The sequence below is a fragment of the Pelobates fuscus genome, chromosome 5, assembly GCF_036172605.1.
Source record: "Pelobates fuscus isolate aPelFus1 chromosome 5, aPelFus1.pri, whole genome shotgun sequence".
Classification (NCBI taxonomy): domain Eukaryota; kingdom Metazoa; phylum Chordata; class Amphibia; order Anura; family Pelobatidae; genus Pelobates; species Pelobates fuscus.
The window spans coordinates 231353385-231373696 of record NC_086321.1 but is presented as its reverse complement, the minus strand read 5'-3'; the positions used below and the strand labels follow the sequence as shown (position 1 = coordinate 231373696).

At 42.4% G+C, this 20312-nt stretch overlaps 2 protein-coding genes across 4 annotated transcripts in view; both read right to left on the bottom strand.

The window, feature by feature from the left end:
* The window catches only part of KDM4C (lysine demethylase 4C), a 585611-nt gene extending 577910 nt beyond the window's left edge, over nucleotides 1-7701 (bottom strand). For all 3 annotated transcript variants that reach the window (XM_063455113.1, XM_063455114.1, XM_063455115.1), the window contains exon 1: nucleotides 7515-7701. The gene's annotated coding sequence lies outside the window, so the exon portion shown is untranslated. The remainder of the gene's footprint in view (nucleotides 1-7514) is intronic.
* An 8356-nt stretch (nucleotides 7702-16057) lies between these two features.
* On the bottom strand, nucleotides 16058-17380 carry LOC134612189 (uncharacterized). Its single transcript, XM_063456541.1, has one exon. The coding sequence runs from the start codon at nucleotides 17378-17380 to the stop codon at nucleotides 16058-16060; it is 1323 nt and encodes a 440-aa protein (XP_063312611.1).
* Nucleotides 17381-20312: the final 2932 nt, after the last annotated feature.

Genomic DNA, 20312 nt, shown 5'->3' with positions numbered 1-20312 from the left:
ATAAAGGAGTGGGTTTAAATAGTCGGACAGTGTAAACCTAAAAAGAAAAAAAGGATAGGGCAGGGGGAATTATGATTGGTTGAAAGGTACATTGAGGGGAAAGAAGAATGCCTACACCACCTCCTTTACAATTGAGTCTGAGAGAATTGTGGCCCACCCAAAACAAAGAGGCAGGAGTAATGCTATCAGAGTGAGTGAGTTTGAGATGAAAAAGTTGTGTATGGCTGTTGAATTTTAAATTACTGCAGATGGAGCGGGCGTTCCAAAGTGCACACTGAATGTTGTTAAGTGAGGGTAAAGGGCAGGGTATTGTGATGAGGTTTGTGGGGTTTCTGGTTTTCTTAGTGTATGTAGAGAAGATGAAAGGCCCTGAGAGAGGACATCACCAGCTGCTAGAAGCATGAGGAGAGAAAGTGACAGGAGGTAGGAATGGGTTTTGTATGCATGAGGTCGATTGTGGGTGGGTAGTGAAAGAGTAGAAGAATTAGTACAAGGCATGAGATGAGAGAAGAGGCAGAGAGGGGCATATGTAAAAGTGGTCGGGGGGCAGGGGGGAAGAATGAGTGAATTGGGTGTAAGGAGAGATTTTTATCCGGAGGAAGGAGGAGAAGACAGATCATTGCTAAACTGGGAAAAAGTAAATTGGAAATAATTGAAATATAAAAGAGCAGGTGAAGATAGGGTAAATATTAAGTTTTATGGGTTAAGAAAGTGCAGAAGTGTACTAATAAGAGGCAGTGTGTACACCTGTTATTTTTACTTATCTAAAGTTTAGGTGTGACAGACAATCTATAAATGTAATAATGAGCGTGGGATGGTGAGGGAAGAGCAGGCAGACTTTCTTACAACAGTATTGGGGCTTGATAGTTTAGAAATCAGGCTGTTGAATAAAGCAGACTGTTGTATAAATTCACTTCCCTTGTAAATAGGAATGTCACTGACCTGGTTGTGTTGAACATGGATCCTAAGTACACCATCCTCTTGGATGGAGAAAACTGACTCTTCTTCAAACTGATAATCCAGTTGAACTTCTGAAGAAGAAGAGCCCAATGAAAAGTTGATGTTTTTTGCTGGAGAGAAGTAGAATGCTGTCCAGGATAAGGTGATACCTTCCAGTTAGATGTGCACAATTAATGAGATCAGGACTTTTGAGAAGGTTTAAGAAAAGTCCCAAATTGGAAATGTTGATTCACAGCAAACCTGAGAATCCTCTAGTGGATGAAAGGCAATGGGAATGTGAAAGTATCCTGGAGATCTTTGGAAACAATTCAATCTCCTGGAGAAACAGCTTTGATGGTTCCATCTTGAATCTTCTTACACATAATTCTACATTTAGTTCATGTATAGATCCAGAATTGGTTTCCATTCTCCTGATCGCTGTAGAGTCAAGAAAAGACTCAAATAATACCCCAATCTTCTTTCTTCTAGGAGAAACTGACAAATAACCTTGTTAAAAGTGAAGTTATGAAAGAATAAAGAGCTTCTGCCTTAGCCGGTTCTTGAAGTATCCTTGTTGACAAAAATCAACGTTAATGAAAAGTGGCGAATTCTACAAAGTAGCTTCTATTTAGAATCTTTAAAACCAGTTTGTCTGTAATGGATTGAGCCCAGACCTTCGGAGAAGTTCAGAAGTCTTGCTTCCATTCCCAAGGACTGGCTTGGATTCCCATCAGAATTGTTTAGATTTTCTGGCACTACCACCTTGACCTCAAGTATTTCTTGAGGAAGTAGAACCTTCCTTCCATGTCTGGGATATGGAGAATTCTTACTGGGCTTGTAACATCTGTAATCCTTACCACGAAAGGAATATCTATCCTGTGGAAAGGATTTGTTAATCAGTGTTGAAGGAGAAAGGCTTTTATTCCTTCTACAGCTTTTTTAATGCATTCATCCAAACGTTTCACGAAACGCATATCCCCTTGAGAGGGAAGGGCATATCAGCTGTTCTTTTATGCTGAATCGGTCACCCAATTTCTAATGGAGTACCAACCATTTAAAACAAAACATCAGAAGTAAAATCTATTGCCATCTTAAAATTATTTTTACAAATCTAGGGGGCGGAGCTAAGCAGCACACTGAGCCAGACGCCATTTCCCTGAGCTCCGAGCTCGCCACCAAATAAAGCGACAAAATCCCTGTAACCGAGAGCCTAACCGGCGGAAAAAACTTCACCATCACACAAGGGAAGCGGCCCCAGGCACGCAGATGCCATTAATTTTCCCCACTAGTGGCAAAAACCGACGGCGGGGAAACAGGGCCTACAGCGCGGGAATATCGCGGGGACCTGAGCGCGGCCTACTGGGGCTTGCTGGACACTGGAAGCAACGCATACGGCAAACAGACAACAAACCCCCTAAAGAACCAGACATGGTGCGCAAAAAGCCCACTCCACCTACCCCAAAAGACGGGCAAGACATCGGCCAGATGCTGGCGGCCCCTGCACGCACAAGAGGTATGACAGCTACACAGCTAGAGGCTACTCCAACGCCACCCACGGCGGGAATAGTAATACCTGAGGCCCCAGCCATAGCAAACGGAACGGCCCCATCCACAAAGCAGGACATTCACAATTTACTTATGCACTTCCAAAACGTTTTCAGGTGGTCAAGACAGAGGTGCAGGCAGTGGCTGACAGGGTACAGGCTACTGAGGAGGGCATACAGGATCTCAATCAAGGGATGACCACCCTTAATGAATCTGTCCAGTAACTAAGAGAATTACATACCTCACTATCCACGCGAGTGGACTACTTGGATGACAGAGGAAGGCAACGTAGCATAAAAATCCGAGGGGTAGCAGACTCGCTCCCCCCGGAAGAAATTCCCCACTTCATAAGGCGTTAGGCAGCAACCATCTTACCTGCGAAATCCGCCAAACAATTCGCCTTCGACGGTGCATACCGCATCACAAAATCCTCACAAGCGCCCATCACGGCACCTAGAGACATAATCCTGTGCTGTCAAACCGTTGCAGACAAACAAAGGCTCCTCACGTCACTTAGAGGGAAAACCCCACTCCACTTTGAAACACACAACATTACCCTTTTCCAAGACCTCAGCAGGCCCACTCTATTATGGAGAAAAAAATTGATGAAACCCATAACTGCAGCTCTACAAACTGCGGGACTAGCCTACTGATGGACTTACCTGAGATCCCTCACAGTATTTCGAGAGGGAAAGGCCCTGCTAGCAACAAGCCCCACAGAGGGTCCGGTCTTCCTTCAGTCCCTGGGCATAACGGAAGCAACCCCATCGACGAGCTCCAATCACCAATGGGACATAACGGCAATTACTCCCTTTGTGCCAGGGAACGAACGGGACTCACTGACTTAAGAACCTAAAGTCTGGAAAAGAACCAACTGTTTTTGTTTTAGTTTTATCATATGCTTTTTACGCATTACTTATGTTTGACCATGTTACCTACAGGTGCATACCTATGCCTAGATACCACAGATAACCATACAACCGCCACATGGCGGTCCACCAAGTGCTGCTATAGCGACACAAACACACCCCCAATAGCCAGATAGCTCTCAATGCCCCAAAAGATATAGGGGGTTTAAAGCTCACAATACCCCCCCCCCCCCCCCCCCATAGCCTCATGGGTTAGAGGCCACACAACACCCAGGAGACACACTAATGCAACGGACACATAGCCTACACGAAGAAAAAGGCGGACACTTCGACTACCCACCACCAAGCATCTACCGATAGTTATCATTTAAACAAAAAATAGGTGAACACACTAGACATCATTGTTTGCAAATACTGCACATGCTTATATATTGTGATACAATGAAACTGCTGTATTGTCATATATCACCTGCCAAAATAAAGAATACATTTTTTTTTAAAAATCTAGAAGATTGGATCTACAAACGCACGAGAAATATTCTCCTTGACATCATCCAATCACTGCTTCAGAGACCTAGAGATGGATGTCAAGGGCAGGACGAAGCCCAGAACCTGAGGTAATATAGGCTTTAAGCAGATTGAGTCCATGCGTTTATCCATTGAATCTTTCCTTGATGTAGCATTATCAATCAGCAGTGTGGGGAGAGTTGTGTTTTTCAGCCAGATTTACGATTGCACCATCCATTTTGGGAAAAGAGTCCCAGGGGGAACAATCCTCTGACTTAAAAAGGTAAACGCTTAGGCAGTCAGCCCTGTAGTGCAAACCTTTTCGCAGTCTTCCTCCTTAATGAAAACATCCATATCAAGGGAAAAGTGGGATTCGATTTCCTTAGGTCTTCAAATTGGTTTGCTCCAGGTTGAGACTGGTTGATACATCTTTCAGATTAAGGCTTCTATCTTCCTACTATCCAGCCGAGATAGAAAGACAGTCTTCCTTATATACACTGAAGGCATTTTATCATGAGCTCTATATAGGATTCAATTCAGGGCTAAAGGATCTTTGCCTGATATAATCCTTCCGAAACCACTTGACTGATGTAGGAAAGGACATTAGGATCAGGTTCTTGAGGACCAGCTGCTGCTTTCCAGCAGGATATGAAAAATCTTTTCCACGGTATAACACTGGCATCACACAAAGGGGTATTGTACTTTTTCTTCTAAGAAGAGGATTAGCTATGAGAAGACTTAGAAGCCAATGTAAGACTGGAGCAATGTGCACTTTTTTATATTTATAATATAACCAAAAAAATTAGTGATTTACTCAGAACCTCTTGAAACCGACCTATTTGTAAGTCTGGCCTGTGGACTCCATCTGAAATGGGCAGCTAGAGAGGAAAAGAACTAATAATGCCATAAAAACAACCACACAAAATATCAAATCATATGATATTGAAAATAGGTATACTAAGAAGGAAGGAACTTACCTGCAGGCAAAAGCGAGACACTGGAAAAAACAAACTATGCTGAAGGATTTAAACTTTAGGGACGAACCGAAAACCGAAGCCGCCATTAAATATGAAAACCGGAATGACAGCATGATGTATGACGTCATCTAGTGTGCGTTCCACCTGCGTTATGAAGCTTTCGCAAAGTTATTCATTATAAAACTGGAAGTTGGAAATGCGTAAATGAATCACGCGCAAAAGTGTGTGTATTCCTCCACCAGAATGCCGAAGGCTCAGCAAAAAAAAAAAAAAATCTAAAGGGGAAAGACATTGAAAATGCAGAAAGGAACGTGAAACCAACAAACAAGATTCCCCAGACCTCTGCTTATAGTCAACTAAGTTATAGAGGACGGTCTTCTAAGGTCTAGTTGTCTAGACTCTAGAGGGACATCCAAAGTGAAATATGCATAAAGGAAATCCAAGGATCCAGTAATCCATGTCCAAATAGATGGAATTAGCACCTTATAGGACCACTCTAGGCACCCAGACCACTTCAGCTTAATGAAGTGGTCTGGGTGCCAGGTCCAGCTAGGGTTAACTAATTTTTTTATAAACATAGCAGTTTCAGAGAAACTGCTATGTTTATCAATTAGTTAAGCCTTCCCCTATTTCCTCTAGTGGCTGTCTCACTGACAGCTGCTAGAGGCACTTGCGTGATTCTCACTGTGAAAATCACAGTGAGAGCACGCAAGCGTCCATAGGAAAGCATTATGAATGCTTTCCTATGTGACCGGCTGAATGCGCGCGCAGCTCTTGCCGCGCGTGCGCATTCAGCCGACGGGGAGGAACGGAGGCGGAGAGGAGGAGGAGAGCTCCCTGCCCAGCGCTGGAAAAAGGTAAGTTTTAACCCTTTTCCCCTTTCCAGAGCCGGGCGGGAGGAGGTCCCTGAGGGTGGGGGCACCCTCAGGGCACTCTAGTGCCAGGAAAACGAGTATGCTTTCCTGGCACTAGAGTGGTCCTTTAAGGAAAAGCCAGGCTCCCAGTAATCCATGTCCAAGTGGGTGTACCCACAGTAGAAATTATCGCCTAAGTGGGTCTGGCACATCCAGCTACTCCCTATATGATCACAGCAGCATATGCTTCCTCAGACTCCTACAGGGAGTAGTCCTAGGTAAGGTACAGTGATCTGAGGCTTCCATGGAGAGAGAGGATTAACTCCCCAAGTAACTAACAAAAGAAAAAAGGAGGCGCAAAGCATCCTATGTCCAGTATGAAGTGGACAGGAAAAAAAGACTAAGGGGGTAGGGGATGGAGTGTCTCTTTTATTGTTTAATTAGGAGGTGTTCCTGTCCAATTAAGGGGTGGGAGGAGCTATACCTATCTGTAGTGCTGCTATGTATATACCCAGGAGAATTTTTTTATTTTAAAATATATATTTTAGACGAAAGGTTCACTCACATGTCTTTTGCAATAATCCTTTTATTGTGTAAACAAATACACCACGGTTCTTTCAACATTTCAGTCCACACGTGTGTCTTTGTGTTATTTGCAGTGTTTCCCGGTCTTGTAGATGCCTGGGTGCAAATCACTTATGCCAAAATATAAGTATCAATGAAGGTACACTCACAGAACTTTGTAAATAAATCTTTAAGTTTTATTGTGCAATTAGACACCAGAAAACGTGTAGACGTTTCACTCCTCTATGGGACCTTTCTCAAGAGGATTGAAACGTTGACACATTTTTGGGTATATAATTGCACAATAAAACGAAACAATTTATTTACAAAGTCCTGTGAGTGCACCTTCCTTGATAGGTAGAGATAAAGATAGATCGATAGATATATATTACACATACATACTGATATTTTATGTATTTCCTAGGTGGGTTGTATATTCATCCATGATTTGAAAAGATAAAAAGATGCCATGCATTTACTGTCAGGTAAGTAGTTACAGCATTGTTTATCAAACAGTATCTGTCAACACAAACGATGCAGCCAAATAATAGTTCACAGTAGAAATGTTAGAATTTTCATTAACTTTATATATGAAAACCACAATACAAATTAAATATATCAATTACATTAAAAAAAAACACACACACACACACAAATAAAAATTCTCTGAGTGCTACCCTAAAACTCTAGGGGTGGCAAAGATCTACAAGTTTGCACCTGTTGCAGTTACAAGTCCCAGGACGATGTGCATCAAAGGAATTGTTGTAAAACACCAGCTGGCAACCTAGCTTTTCGATACCAAACACTGAGAGCCCACAACTCTGGCACTGCAAGGTTAAAAACTTATTTTTCTGCCCACATCAAACATGGCTCCCCTGGCACAGCAGCCAAATAACACCTGCCCAACATCTTCCCTTTACCCTCCATAGATCAGAAGCCTATACATGGTTCAGTGTGTACAGGGAAAGGGGGGGGGGGGGGGGCACTCACTGACCGATACAGGGAAGGGGGGGGGTGGAGGAGGGGGCACTCACTGACCGATACAGGGAAGGGGGGGGGGGGGAGAGAAACAGCCAGCACATACCCCAACACACACACCGTGCAGCTCGCTCTGTGTTTGTTTATAGCCCGGCTGGGCGTGCCCTCACACACTATCTATCTATAGTATGGAGCACCTGATAAAGGTCAGCGAGCTGCCGGCACAGTGCATTCCTCACTGACACTCGGAACCATGACACATCCCCCCCCTCCTCCATTACCTCAGTCCCTTAAAACCTCTCACTCGGTGACAGTCTGGATTCCCAATAAGTCAGCGCTGTCGTCGTTTGTCGCAGCTCCAGCCGCTTTGGGCTGAGGTTGATGACGTCGTCTGAGTGACGTTAAACTGCCTTGGCCATCACAGGGTTAAGAGGGATGGAGGGAGGCGGGGGCTGGAGAGGAGAAAGATGCGCGCGACCGGATGGCATCTACGGCGCGTGCACCCCCTCCACCAGCCGCGAGCGCGCTGTTCGGCAGTGGTTCGGGGTCACGTGATGTAGTTGAAGTGGAGAGCGAGGCAATGGCAGTGATTATGACATTGTCCCGGGTCTTATGTAGGACCCTGCAAGCTGTGTGTGGCGGTCAGCATAGGGGGGCGACAGACATCACACTATTTATTTAATGAAGTCTTTAGTAAAGTTCATTTTTTTTGTCAGAAATTGCAATGTACCTGAAGTTCATGGTCACAACGAGATCACGACACTTCCATGACATTAATAGTTATTGTGGTAACATTGTAATTTTGTGTGCAGGCTTATCACCACTAAATACCACACGTGTTCTCATCATTTAAAGTATAGAGTGACTGTCAATCCCTGTCACAGTGACAGATAAAACATTATCAAACTGGATTACACTGATCAGCCACAACATTAAAGGGACACTATAGCCACCAGAACAACGACAGCTTATTGAATTTGTTCTGGTGAGTAGAATCATTAGCTTCAGGCTTTTTGCTGTAAACACGGTCTTTTCAGAGAAAATGCAGTGTTTACATTACAGCCTAGTGATAACTTCACTGGCCACTCCTCAGATGGCTGTTAGAGATCCTTCCTGGGCACAGTGCAGCACTGCTGTTCAGTGTCTCCATGCTGAACTTTCCTCACAGAGACAGGGCGACAAGACGTTTTACCTGGATGCAAAAATGTTCCTGTTTTTGCTGGCCCTGTTATCTGCCTTCCAAAAGATCTCCCTCACCTGCCCCAAGGCAGTCTGCCGCTGCAGAGGGAGATAAAGAGCTGGAGCCTGGGAGGCAGAACGGTCCTCCCACGAGCAGGCAGGTCGGACTCTTGCTGCACATTACCATGGCAACTTTCCGACACAGCACTGTGGGAGGAGAGAGTTGTCAGCCTGTAGGCTGAACTGCATGCGCCACCACTGGACCACCCAGGATTGAAAAAGGGGGTAATATAAAGCTTTTTTAAATCTATAAAATAGCTCCCTTATCCCCCCTCCAGACACACACACTGAGCCCCTACTCATACATGATTTCTCCGTAGTTAACCCCTTAACACCGCAGCCAAATGTACAAGTTGTGAACTAAACAAAACGTAAACAAAACCTGGCATTTGCGCTATATGTCTGTCCAACCGTAATTCACCTTTCATATTAAATGCACCCCCCCTTATTATATATCATTTTATTCAGGGGAAACAGGGCTTTCATTTAATATCAAATATTTAGCTATGAAACATAATTTAATATGAAAAAAATGGGAGAAAATAAGATTTTTTTCGTTCTACATGACATTTTAACTGTCAATGTCATAATACTGTTTGCTTTTACTGCAATAAAATACACATATTTGTATTCAGCAAAGTCTTACGTGTAAAACAGTACCCACTATGTACAGGTTTTATGGTGTTTTGGGAAGTTACAGGGTCTAATATAGCACGTTACATTTGAAATTGAAATTCGCCAGATTGGTTACGTTGCCTTTGAGACTGTATAGTAGCCCAGGAAATAAATTTACACCCATAATGGCATGCCATTTGCAATAGTAGACGACCCAAGGTATTGCAAATAAGCGATGTCCAGTCTTTTTTAGTAGCCATTTGGTCACAAACACTGGCCAAAGTTAGCGTTCGTATTTGTTTGTGTGTGAAAAATACAAAAAACGCCAATTTTGGCCAGTGTTTGTGACTAAGTGGCTACTAAAAAAGACTGGACATACCCCATTTGCAATACCTTTGGTTGTCTACTATTGCAAATGGTATGCCATCATAGGGGTAATTTTCATTCTTGGGCTACCATAGGGTCATAAAGGCAACGTAAGCAATCTGGCGAATTTTAATGTGAAAAAAATTAAACACAAGCCTTATATTTGACGCTGTAATTTTTTAAAACACCATAAAACCTGTACATGAGGGGTACTGTTGTACTCGGGAGACTTCGCTGAACACAAATATTTGTGTTTCAAAACAGTAAAAAGTATTGCAGCAATAATATCGTCCGTGTAAGAGCTGTTTGTGCGTGAAAAATGCAAAAAACTTCACTTTTACTGGCGATATCATCGTTGTAATATATTTTACTGTTTTGAAACACTAATATTTGTGTTCAGCGAAGTCTCCAGAGTAAAACAGTACCCCCTGTGTACAGGTTTTATGGTGTCTTGGAAAGTTATAGGGTTAAATATAGTGCTAGCAAATTAAATTCCCTATACTTTCGGCATGGGTGGTCAGGCAGGTCCCGCTAATTGTAATTAATTAGGATACCTAATTATGTAAAATTATTACATAAATATATGTGTAGAATTAATATATGTGTATATATATATACATATGTGTATATATACGTATATATATATACATATATATTTTTTTTTTTAAATATTTTTATTTATATATAGGTATATATATAGTGATATATACGTATATATTTATGTATATAGATATATATATTATTTCGTTCTACGTGTATTTTGATATAAATATATATATATATATTAATATCACAATACAGTTAGAACGAAATAAAACACATCTATATATTTTTTAATATTTTATTTTTAATTATTTATTTTATTTTATTTTTTTACGTATTTACATATTTTTTTTTTATATTTATAAATATATATAACAATAATTATATATATATTTAATCAGTATCAGTCTACGTGTAATTTGATATTAATATATATATATAATTATATACATATTAATATTAAAATACACCTAGACGGTGTATGTGTGTGTATGTATATGTGTATATATATACTTAGATCATATATATATAATATATATATATATGATCTAAGTATATATATATTTTTTTTACACTTGTTTAACTTATTTAAATTTTATCTCCAGCCAGCAGGGGGACCAACTGTCATTACAGTTGGTCCCCCTGCTGGCAATACAGAAGCCAGCTATCCCGGCCATGTGATTGTGAGGTCCTCGCAAGGACCTCACTCTCACATGACCGGGAGGGACCGGAGGAGGAAGATGTGCCGCGGGGGGGCTCCCTGGGTGTCCCCCCAACCGCGATCACCGGCGTGGGACCGCCGGCGACCGGGTAAGTTACTAAAAACCGGAGGGCGTACTATTACGCCCTGCGGCGTTTAGAGCCGCTTTTAAAAGGACGTAATAGTACGCCCTCCGGTCATAAGGGGTTAAAGGACCACTCTAGGCACCCAGACCACTTCAGCTTAATGAAGTGGTCTGGGTGCCAGGTCCAGCTAGCTTTTACCCTTTTTTTTATAAACATAGCAGTTTCAGAGAAACTGCTATGTTTATACTGAGGGTTAAGCCAGCCTCCAGAGCCTCTAGTGGCTGTCTCATTGACAGCCGCTAGAGGCGCTTGCGTGCTTCTCACTGTGAAAATCGCAGTGAGAGCACGCAAGCGTCCATAGGAAAGCATTATGAATGCTTTCCTATGCGACCGGCTGAATGCGAGCGCGGCTCCTGCCGCGCATGCGCATTCAGCCGATGACGTCGCAAGGAAGAAGAGGAGGAGGAGGAAAGCTCCCCGCCCGGCACTGGAGAAAGAGGTAAGTTTAACCCCTTCCTTCCCCCAGAGCCCGGCGGGAGTGGGTCCCTGAGGGTGGGGGCACTTAACGCTACCTCTGTATATTATAAGATGGAGTCATATTAAGGTTTTTTGTTGTTGTTTGTTTAGGTATTACAATACTTTTCCTGCAGCTATTTTATCACCAGTCCAGGAAAAAACAAAAAACAAACAAACCAAGAGGCACAGCCACAGACCATGATGAAATATGTCAACATACAGTGAGGGGAAAAAAGTATTTGGTCCTCTGCTGATTTTGAATGCAAATCAATTTATAACTTTTTTACATGCGTTTTTCTGTTTTTTTCTCCCTATTAAAATATACCTACCATTAAAATTATAGATTGATCATTTCTTTGTCAGTGGACAAACATTCAAAATTAGCAGGGAATTGAATACTTTTTTCCCTCACTGTATAACAGACTAACCATACAAATTGGTGTAATACCATACTAATAGCAGACACAAAAAATCTGTGAGCACTTCTCTGGTGATCAAAATAACTGCAGAATGTCAAGGTCAACGGTTAAGAATTAATTTTATAAGTCTGGCAGAACCAGCGAGAGGTGTAAGTTCATAATACTGATGAGAGTGACGCACATTCCTGTGAAGTTGAGCTGTTGATGGCAGCTATGAAAAATATTGTACTAGTCAAGGTGATAAGATAGTGAACTCATCAAAGATAAACATGAGTCCACATTGTTAAATATTGTAAGCTCCGGAAGATGAAAAACATTCTTCAAAAAATAAAAAGGAAAGTAGGAGTTAATCCTACTTTATTCAATACATATCTATGAGGAAAGTTCAAGGAACTGTGCACTGCCTCTGGAAGCACCTCTAGTAGCCATCCGAGGAATGGCCAGTGGAGGTATACCTAGACTGTAATGTAAACACTACCTTTTTTCTGAATAATGTGTTTGCTGTAAAACGCCTGAAGGAAATGATTATATTCACCAGAACAAATAAAATAAGCTATGGTTGTTCTGATGACTATAGTGCCCCTTTAATGGTTTAACCAGCATGATAACTTAATTGTGATCAAGTTGTTATGGTGCCTTTAGTGTTCTCATTCTCCAATAGGAATTCACAGATGAAGTCTGACTTCCTCCCATAGGGTGGGAAAATACCTTCCAAACATTCTCCAAAAAGTCAGGCATAAAAAAGTGCTCAATGTAAAATTCCGAAATAAATCCGACACTCAGCATGGAAACTAGGAGAGCTCACTACCACACTAAGGAGAGTCGCCTGACACGTTTCATACGACTAGGGTTCTTACTCATTTTCACACTGATTAATATTAGACAGTAAGTAGACAGTTTGCTAGTTTCATGTTAATAGTTTCTGGAAGGTGATATAGAATAAGATGTATACCATAATTATTAATAAATCTAAACGGCAAATGTAGTTGGGACTAATAAAGACACTTTTTCTTCAACCATGCCAGTAAAACTAGTCATATCTGGTGTGACGGATCACCTGGCACCCCGACTGGGTACCTCTGTTGATGGATGCTCCTAGTGCTTACTAAGGACCATCAGCACAGCACCAGACACCATAAGCACTGCAGACCCCACAAACCGCTGCAGCTTGGCTAGGGTCTTGCCGTCTCCTACCCACCCTGGACCTGCGACAAGGCTCCAGTGGGTGAACCTCTCTTCCTTCAGAGAGCGAAGCAGGAACAAGCTCTTAAAAGAGCTTAGTGATTATAGCCAGGGGAGTATACAGCGTATAGCAATCCCCAGTGTAGATGCAGCTTTTTCCCCCACAGATGAGATGAGGCTCTATGTTGAGGGTAAAACAGGAACTCAGCAGTCTGATGGTTTATTGTCTCTTATATACAGGTTTTTCCACAAGGTTACTACCCACAAGGACCTTGTGGAACACAGGATACAAAGTTACAAAGCCAATCAGGACAGACTTGTACAGTTAGACACTCCCAGATAATGTACACAAACTCTCCCCTCTGCTTGGGAGATAATAAGATACTGTAATTAACTCAATTATCCCCAAGCAGAAAAAACACATTTTTCACAAAACACAGAAAACACCACATATCCCCATAAATTATACATCCCTGGATAGCCCTGATCTTGGTGAACAACATATAAAAAAAAAAACAGATCAGAGCATATTTGACCGACCGCAAGCATGGCTTTCATGCCCAAAACAGTTCCACAGATTTAGGCTGTGCGGCCGGTCTATCTCCTCCTCTATCCTAGAGATAATTGGCTTAAGTGGCTGTGGTAACTTAATTGTCTCCAGCAGGGTCGGACTGGGAGAAAAATTCGTCCCGGGCATTTTTTTATCACAGAGGCCCACTAAGAAGGGGGCGGGGCAGAGAGGGTGTGTTTCTTCATTACCAATGACAAACACGCCCCCTCTCAAAGTGAGCATGTTGGATCAATGCTCTTCCAGAGCAGACCATGCGCAGAGCTCTGCTAAAGAGCTCTAGCATGAGAAATAAAGCCCTGTATTTGTTCTGCACAGTGCAAGCAAATTTAATAACATGCTTGCACTATGTTTCCTTGCAATTTGTCTCTGGTGTCTCTATAAATGGATACCAGGAGACAAAAGGGCCAGGAAAGAGTATTGTGCATGTGTTTGGAGCCTGCTTGTGGTATTGCATGTGTGTAGAGTGAGCTGATTGTGGTGTGGTATTGTGTAACAAGGTCGGTTTTAGTGTTGTGTTTTTGGTGTAATGTAATGCATATATGGCTAGGGGCTGTAGAGAATGTGTGTATAGGGGATGTAGTAAGTGTGTGCATACAGGCTATAGTGTGTGTATATAGGTGATGTAGTGTTTGTAGGGGTTGTAGAGAGTGTGTGTTTCAGGGTGTAGTATGTGTTTGTTTACAATGAATCTAGTGTGTTTATAAGGGATCCAGAGTGTGTATTTTAGGAATGTAGTGTGTGGGTGTAGATGGCGCAGTGTGTGTGTATACAGGAGTCTAGTGTGTGTTTGAAGGACCCAGAATGTGTAGGAGATCTAGTGAGTGTGTGTATATAAGGATTCAGAGTGTATAAAGGGATCTAGTGTGCGTATATGATCCAGAGTTGTGTAAGGGATCTAGTGTGTGTCTGGAACGTAATGTGTTTAGGAGTGCAGTATGTGTGTGAGGGGTGCTGTAGTGTATATAAATATATTTGTGGTCAAGGCATAAAGCCGTAGAGTTAGTAACTTAAAACAATAAGATACGAAAAGTCAGTTGTGGTGTGCCGTAACTGACGATGTAGTAGGCCTGAAATAAAAGAGGGCCTACCTCAAGAATTGATTTAAAGGAGGAGAGGTGGGTGGGACAAATCTCAAGACCTGAGCCGGTAGCAGGTGAAGGGCTGGAGCTTCTTAAGAAGGGGACCCAAGCCCCTCCCACAACTTCAGGCCCTGCCTTCCATTTGTGGTCAAGGCATAAAGCCGTAGAGTTAGTAACTTAAAACAATAAGATACGAAAAGTCAGTTGTGGTGTGCCGTAACTGACGATGTAGTAGGCCTGAAATAAAAGAGGGCAAAAAGATGAAACCAGTTTATTCAGCCTACAATACATTATAAGATTATCACACAATCATATTCTTGAAGGCTAGGCGTACTTCCTGAACTGGCTGGGGGATGTATCGTGTATAAGCTGTGGACTTCCAGCGGCCCATGATCTTAATGATATGTGCAGGGATATTCTTTTTTGAAGCGGTAGTCGCGGCTCCTATGCGAAATGAATGACCAGAATATTTGGCCGGGTTTAGCCCCAAACGTACTAACAACGTTCTTACGTAAAGCATGAACTTACTGATGGTCAGTGTTTTACCGTACAAGGCTAGTAGTAGTTGATGTGGTGTCATTGGGATGGACGAAAGGTACTGGTCGAAGACTACAACGGGACACCATTTATTGTCAGTAGGGTAGTAGGGAATAGTGACCGTCTGTCCCTTCATACTAGTTTTCGTATGGTGTAGGAGCAGTGAATAGTGGTCGTGTGTTTTGACTAGGTCAGCTCTTGTGAGGAAGTTTGGGGTGTTATAATTAGTAGTGGTAAATTCTTTGGGCCGAAGGAACCCATAGAATGCCAAGTATATGGCTGTTTTGAAGTGTCTAAAAGATTTGACAGTGACTGGAATAGAATGTCATGTATGGGTAATCTGGAAGGTGTAGGTGCCGGGGTGGAGTCCTTGAAACCCTTCAATACAGACTTTACTTGGTAAGAGGAGAGGAACCGTTGTTTATCAGGCCATGTAGTGAGGATGTGGTGTTGAATACCCGTGATGTATAATTTAATAGTGTTGAAGGATAGTTTTAAGTGAAGGTGGCAAAAAGAAATAAACGCAATCATAGTACTCATGGCAAATTTGTCAGCAATTTTGTGTTCCATCACAAATTTATTAAACATCAGAAAAGCCCTGTCATAAACCTTTTTAGTGTTTACAGAAAGTCTTAATTGTGAGAGATGATATCCGTGAGCGAGTAATCTGTTTAGTCCAATATCATCTCCTGCCACTGTGGTACGGGAGTGGATATTAAGGCCGCTGTAGGTAGGGCCGCCTGGATCTCCTGAAAACGAGATCGGGATAAATGGTCAGCGGCAACATTTAGAATCCCAGGAACATGTACGCAATTCAGGAAAAAAACTGTATTTCGCTGCTTGCCATGTGAGATTCCTAACAAACCGCATGATGGTCAGGGAAGCGGAACGTCCCTTGTTAACAATATGGCATGTTGCCATGTTGTCCGAGAAGCACCGCACCGACTTCCCTGACCAGATAGCTCCCCATTTCACCGCTGCTGCAACAATGGGATAAAGTTCAAACAAAGCAGACGTTTCCTTGAACTCTGGTATCTCCGCAATTTCCTTTGGCCAGTTGCCCCACATCCATTCATTGCCAAAAATTGCGGCGAAACCGGAAGTGGCCGCAGCATCTGTCCAAATAGAGACAGACTCATCCGATAACACTGGTATGAACAAGCTCTTCCCATTCCAGTGTCGTAAAAACTCCCTCCACATCGTAAGTCAGCGGTGGCATGCACATCTAACCTTATACGGGAGGAGTCGGTCTGAAACCTAGGGAATAGACTGAGTAGTCGGGATATAAAAGCCCGTCCTTGAGGAATCATTTTCATTGCAAAATTAAGAGAACCTAACAGGGATTGCAACTCCTTTTTGCTGCAGGACTGTTCGGTTAAGTAAAAGTCAATGGCAGCCAGTATGCCATCAATCTTTTCCCTTGGGAGGCTAGCCTGCATGTGTACTGAATCCAGCACAACCCCCAGGAAATTGATGACCGTATCGGGACCTTCTCTCTTAGTCGGTGAAATCGGGACTCCTAGCTGTGTAAAAAGCCGTGTTGTAGCCTGGAGGCTACTGGGAGGTAAGAGGTTGCTTTCTATGGAAAGAAAGTCATCCAGATAATGAATAATGGTGGGGCATCTACAGGTGTTAAGCAATATCCAACACAACGTCTCAGCAAACAAATCGAAAATACGTGGGCTGCTCTTTGAACTGGAAGTGAGACGCATGAAAAAATAATATAACTCTTGCCATTTAACACCGTGTAGATGCCACAGGGATGGATGAATAGGGAGTAGTTTAAAAGCATTCACTATGTCCGTCTTACTAAGCCAAGCGCCTATTCCTGCTGAGAGGATGGCCATGATGGCATTATCTATAGTAGCGTATTGCAGTGAAAACTCTTCAGACGGAATAAGTGAGTTTAGGCTCGGTGTAGCTGATGCATGGGGAGCAGAGAGGTCAAGAATCAACCTTTGCTTGTTTGAGGACTTACCAGTGACCAGACCTATGGGGTTAGTTCTCCATACAGCAAAAGGTGGAGTATCAAAAGGCCCAATTACAAACCCTTGGTCAACCTCTTTTTGTATTAGTCGGTCAATAGCGTCAGGATCTGCCATGGCTGTTTGCAAGTTCTTGCATTCTAAGACCCCAGTAGGCATGTGGATGATACCCGTGTGAAAACCCGCCGTGAAACCTGACACCAAAAATTCCACTAAGTGTTGGGATGGGTGATCACGTAATAACTTTCTCAGTAGTGAGACATCAATAGACGATAAATACTGCTTGGGGTATAATTTATTTGGGCACATTGCTTTAGAGTGAGCCCGGAAACATAAGGAACAAACATGAAGCAACCTACATGCATTGAACCTGCACGTGCCTGTATTAAAATTGTTTCAAATTTGCGACTTACCCAAAAAGATTATATCACGGCCCAATTTATCTTTAAAGGACCTTGGCTGGTCTCCCAGTCGGTGTCATATTGGGAGGGGGGTAGAAATTATTTACCTTGGGGTATTGGGGCATAAATTTGCAGTGTGTGAATTGGAGGCACAAATGGCACAAGCTGGTGTCTTGAGGCCCGCAAAGTGCCGACATAAAAGTTCCGTATCCAGCACACTCCAGTCAACTTGAAAGCTAAACTGGGACAGAGCCGCCGACGCCTTTGCGGCGAAAGCACGGTGGTAGTCATAAAAAGCCGTACCACCGTACTTATGCCCCAAATCCACCAGCTTGTGTAGGTACAGATCCAATTCCTACCTCCTATAGGGATGCACTGAGCATACAACATCCCTGTAACCCAAAAGCCAGGAGAAATTCCGGAATAGACAGCTTACGGTTTAGTCTGGGGTCCCTAGATTTAAGTACCACTGATATGTCACCATAATCATACGTCTTATTTTCCAGGACATCTTGGGAGGCAATGAGAAGTGATACCAAATTTACCTCCTTCCCCTCCAAGATGTCCTTTCTCAAATTAGCAGGCACCATATGTGCCGGGTTAATAACATGCAGATTTTTAATACCCGCCGGAATATTACCAGTAGAAGTGCTGGAGACAACCGCCGTGTCACTATTTCCCAGAGCCGTTTGCGACTGCTGTCGGCTCTCTGTGTCCATTTTATCCAGTTTATTCGTAATACGACCTAAAGAGGTCAAGACCGAGGATAATATCGTATGCAGATCAGAAGGCTGACCGCTACTAGACCCTTCACCAGCCCCCGTATTATCGGTTTGCGTGTTTAAAAGTCTATATAATTCGGCTTTCCTGACCGTAGCTGGGAATGGTATATTTCTTCTCCTCAATTCGGCGGTGATCCGAGGAACCGTCCAGGAGCGGAGCGATGCAGGACTTGCATTGTCGACTCCTTGAGATGGAGTTACTGATCTAGCAGATGTGCTAGGGATAGACAGATCGTCCCCGCCTTCTGGTAGTTGTGACATGCTAAAAAATAAATTGTAGAAGTTTTACCTAGTGTAAAATCTTTCACTGGCTGTTTTAACTAGTGCCAAGTGGCGAAACAATTAAGACGATAGGTGACAGGTGAGGCCCTACTAGTTGCCACGCTGCTGTGAGAGGCTCTACCTATGATTTGGCCCGATTGGAATATGAGGCCATTGACATTATGGCGGGGAGTTGGCCCCTCTGTGACAATAACCAGAAAAAAGACAGAATGGGAGTGACAGGTGAGGCCCTCTCTATGCAACCGTGCGAGGCGGCTAACTATGATTTGGCCCAAGGGGATGTCATACCTCCCTTTGAGGATGGGTGTTGGCCTCGTGGGACCACTAACGTAAGGCGTAGAAGGGCAAGAAGAACGTACCTAGCGGCTCCTATGCTTTAGTGCCAGTGTATAACTAGCCTATGAAAATAGACGGGGAAGGGAAACGTGTGGAATCGAGGCAAAGGTAATACAGGTGAACTGTAGGTCCTACAAAATAGTGAGTTTACAATTAAATTAAATTTAATAACTATTAAATGGTTATCGATATGTGGAATGGGGTGAAGAGTCAGCGCTACGTAGCCACAGAGAAATATAGTATAGAACGGCTGCACACCTTAAAAGGGGAGTTTCCCTAATCCCCTTATATAAGTAACATAAAACACAAAAACAAAAAATGAAAAGGGTGCGCCTAACTTACATGAAAATAATAAGCATAAATATAATAGTCCAAAGTCCTACAATGGGTCTGAAGTGGTAAGTTCCACAAAGTATGGAGGATGCTTGAGGATGATGTCAGTCTTTACACCTATGCACTTGTAGTTCGGTGATGATATGTGAAGATAAAAGCAGGAAAGCAAAATCCCAATGGTATTGAATGCGTGAAGTGGAATGATCCCCACTCAAGGATATATAGGATGACGCTGGTCAGCAAGTAGTGCAGGTGAAGAGTCCAGCGATGATCCGGCTCGGTCGATAATAAAATAAAATAAAATATAGTGCTCTCTGTATGGCAGATAAAAATGCTAGAAGAAATAAAAATATACTCACAGTATATAGAACAGGCTGAACTGCTCGGTGTAAGCGTATGGGTGGTATAATCCCCACCTATGGATTCTTTGCGCTTTTGCGTTGGTTATGAAATATAAGTATGGTCAGGTTAAAGTAAAAAATAAAGTAAATGAATAAAAAGATAAAAAGATATGAAGGAATATGGCAAACAAGATATTTTGGTGCCAAAAAATTCCTTTATTACAAATATAAAATATAAAATATATAGTATCTAGACGCGTTTCGCCTAAAGAGGCTTCTTCAAGTAGATAATAGAGAACATAACCTGACATACATGAACTTATATAGGGTACAATAATAGTAGTAAAATTTGAATATCCCGCCAAAATGGCGTCATTACCATAATTAGCATAAAACATAAAATTTAGTAAAAGTGATTTTTAAACATAATAGGATAAAATATTATGAGAGGCCAATCTTATGAGGCCAGAAAGAACAGAAAACGAGGTTTTAATCCTGTAAAAAATGATATAAAAAATGATATACTTAGAACGAATTTGGAAATTAGCATAAAAAATAAAAATGACTTTTACAAGTATAAAAGTGAAGCTATAACCCAAACTAAATGAATGGTAATATTGGTTTATGAAAACGAAGCTTGTAGCTTAATAAATTAATGAAAGAAAACGGGTCACGTGACGCGCGACTAGAATACTTCCGCGTCACGTGACTGGTGCGTTCCAAGCTAGTGGAACGCATACGTGTCGGCTGAATAGCCGACCAGAAA

What these genes read in the sequence shown, in the direction of transcription:
- LOC134612189 (XM_063456541.1), bottom strand. Translation starts at nt 17,380, where the DNA reads ATGTGCCCAAATAAATTATACCCCAAGCAGTATTTATCGTCTATTGAT.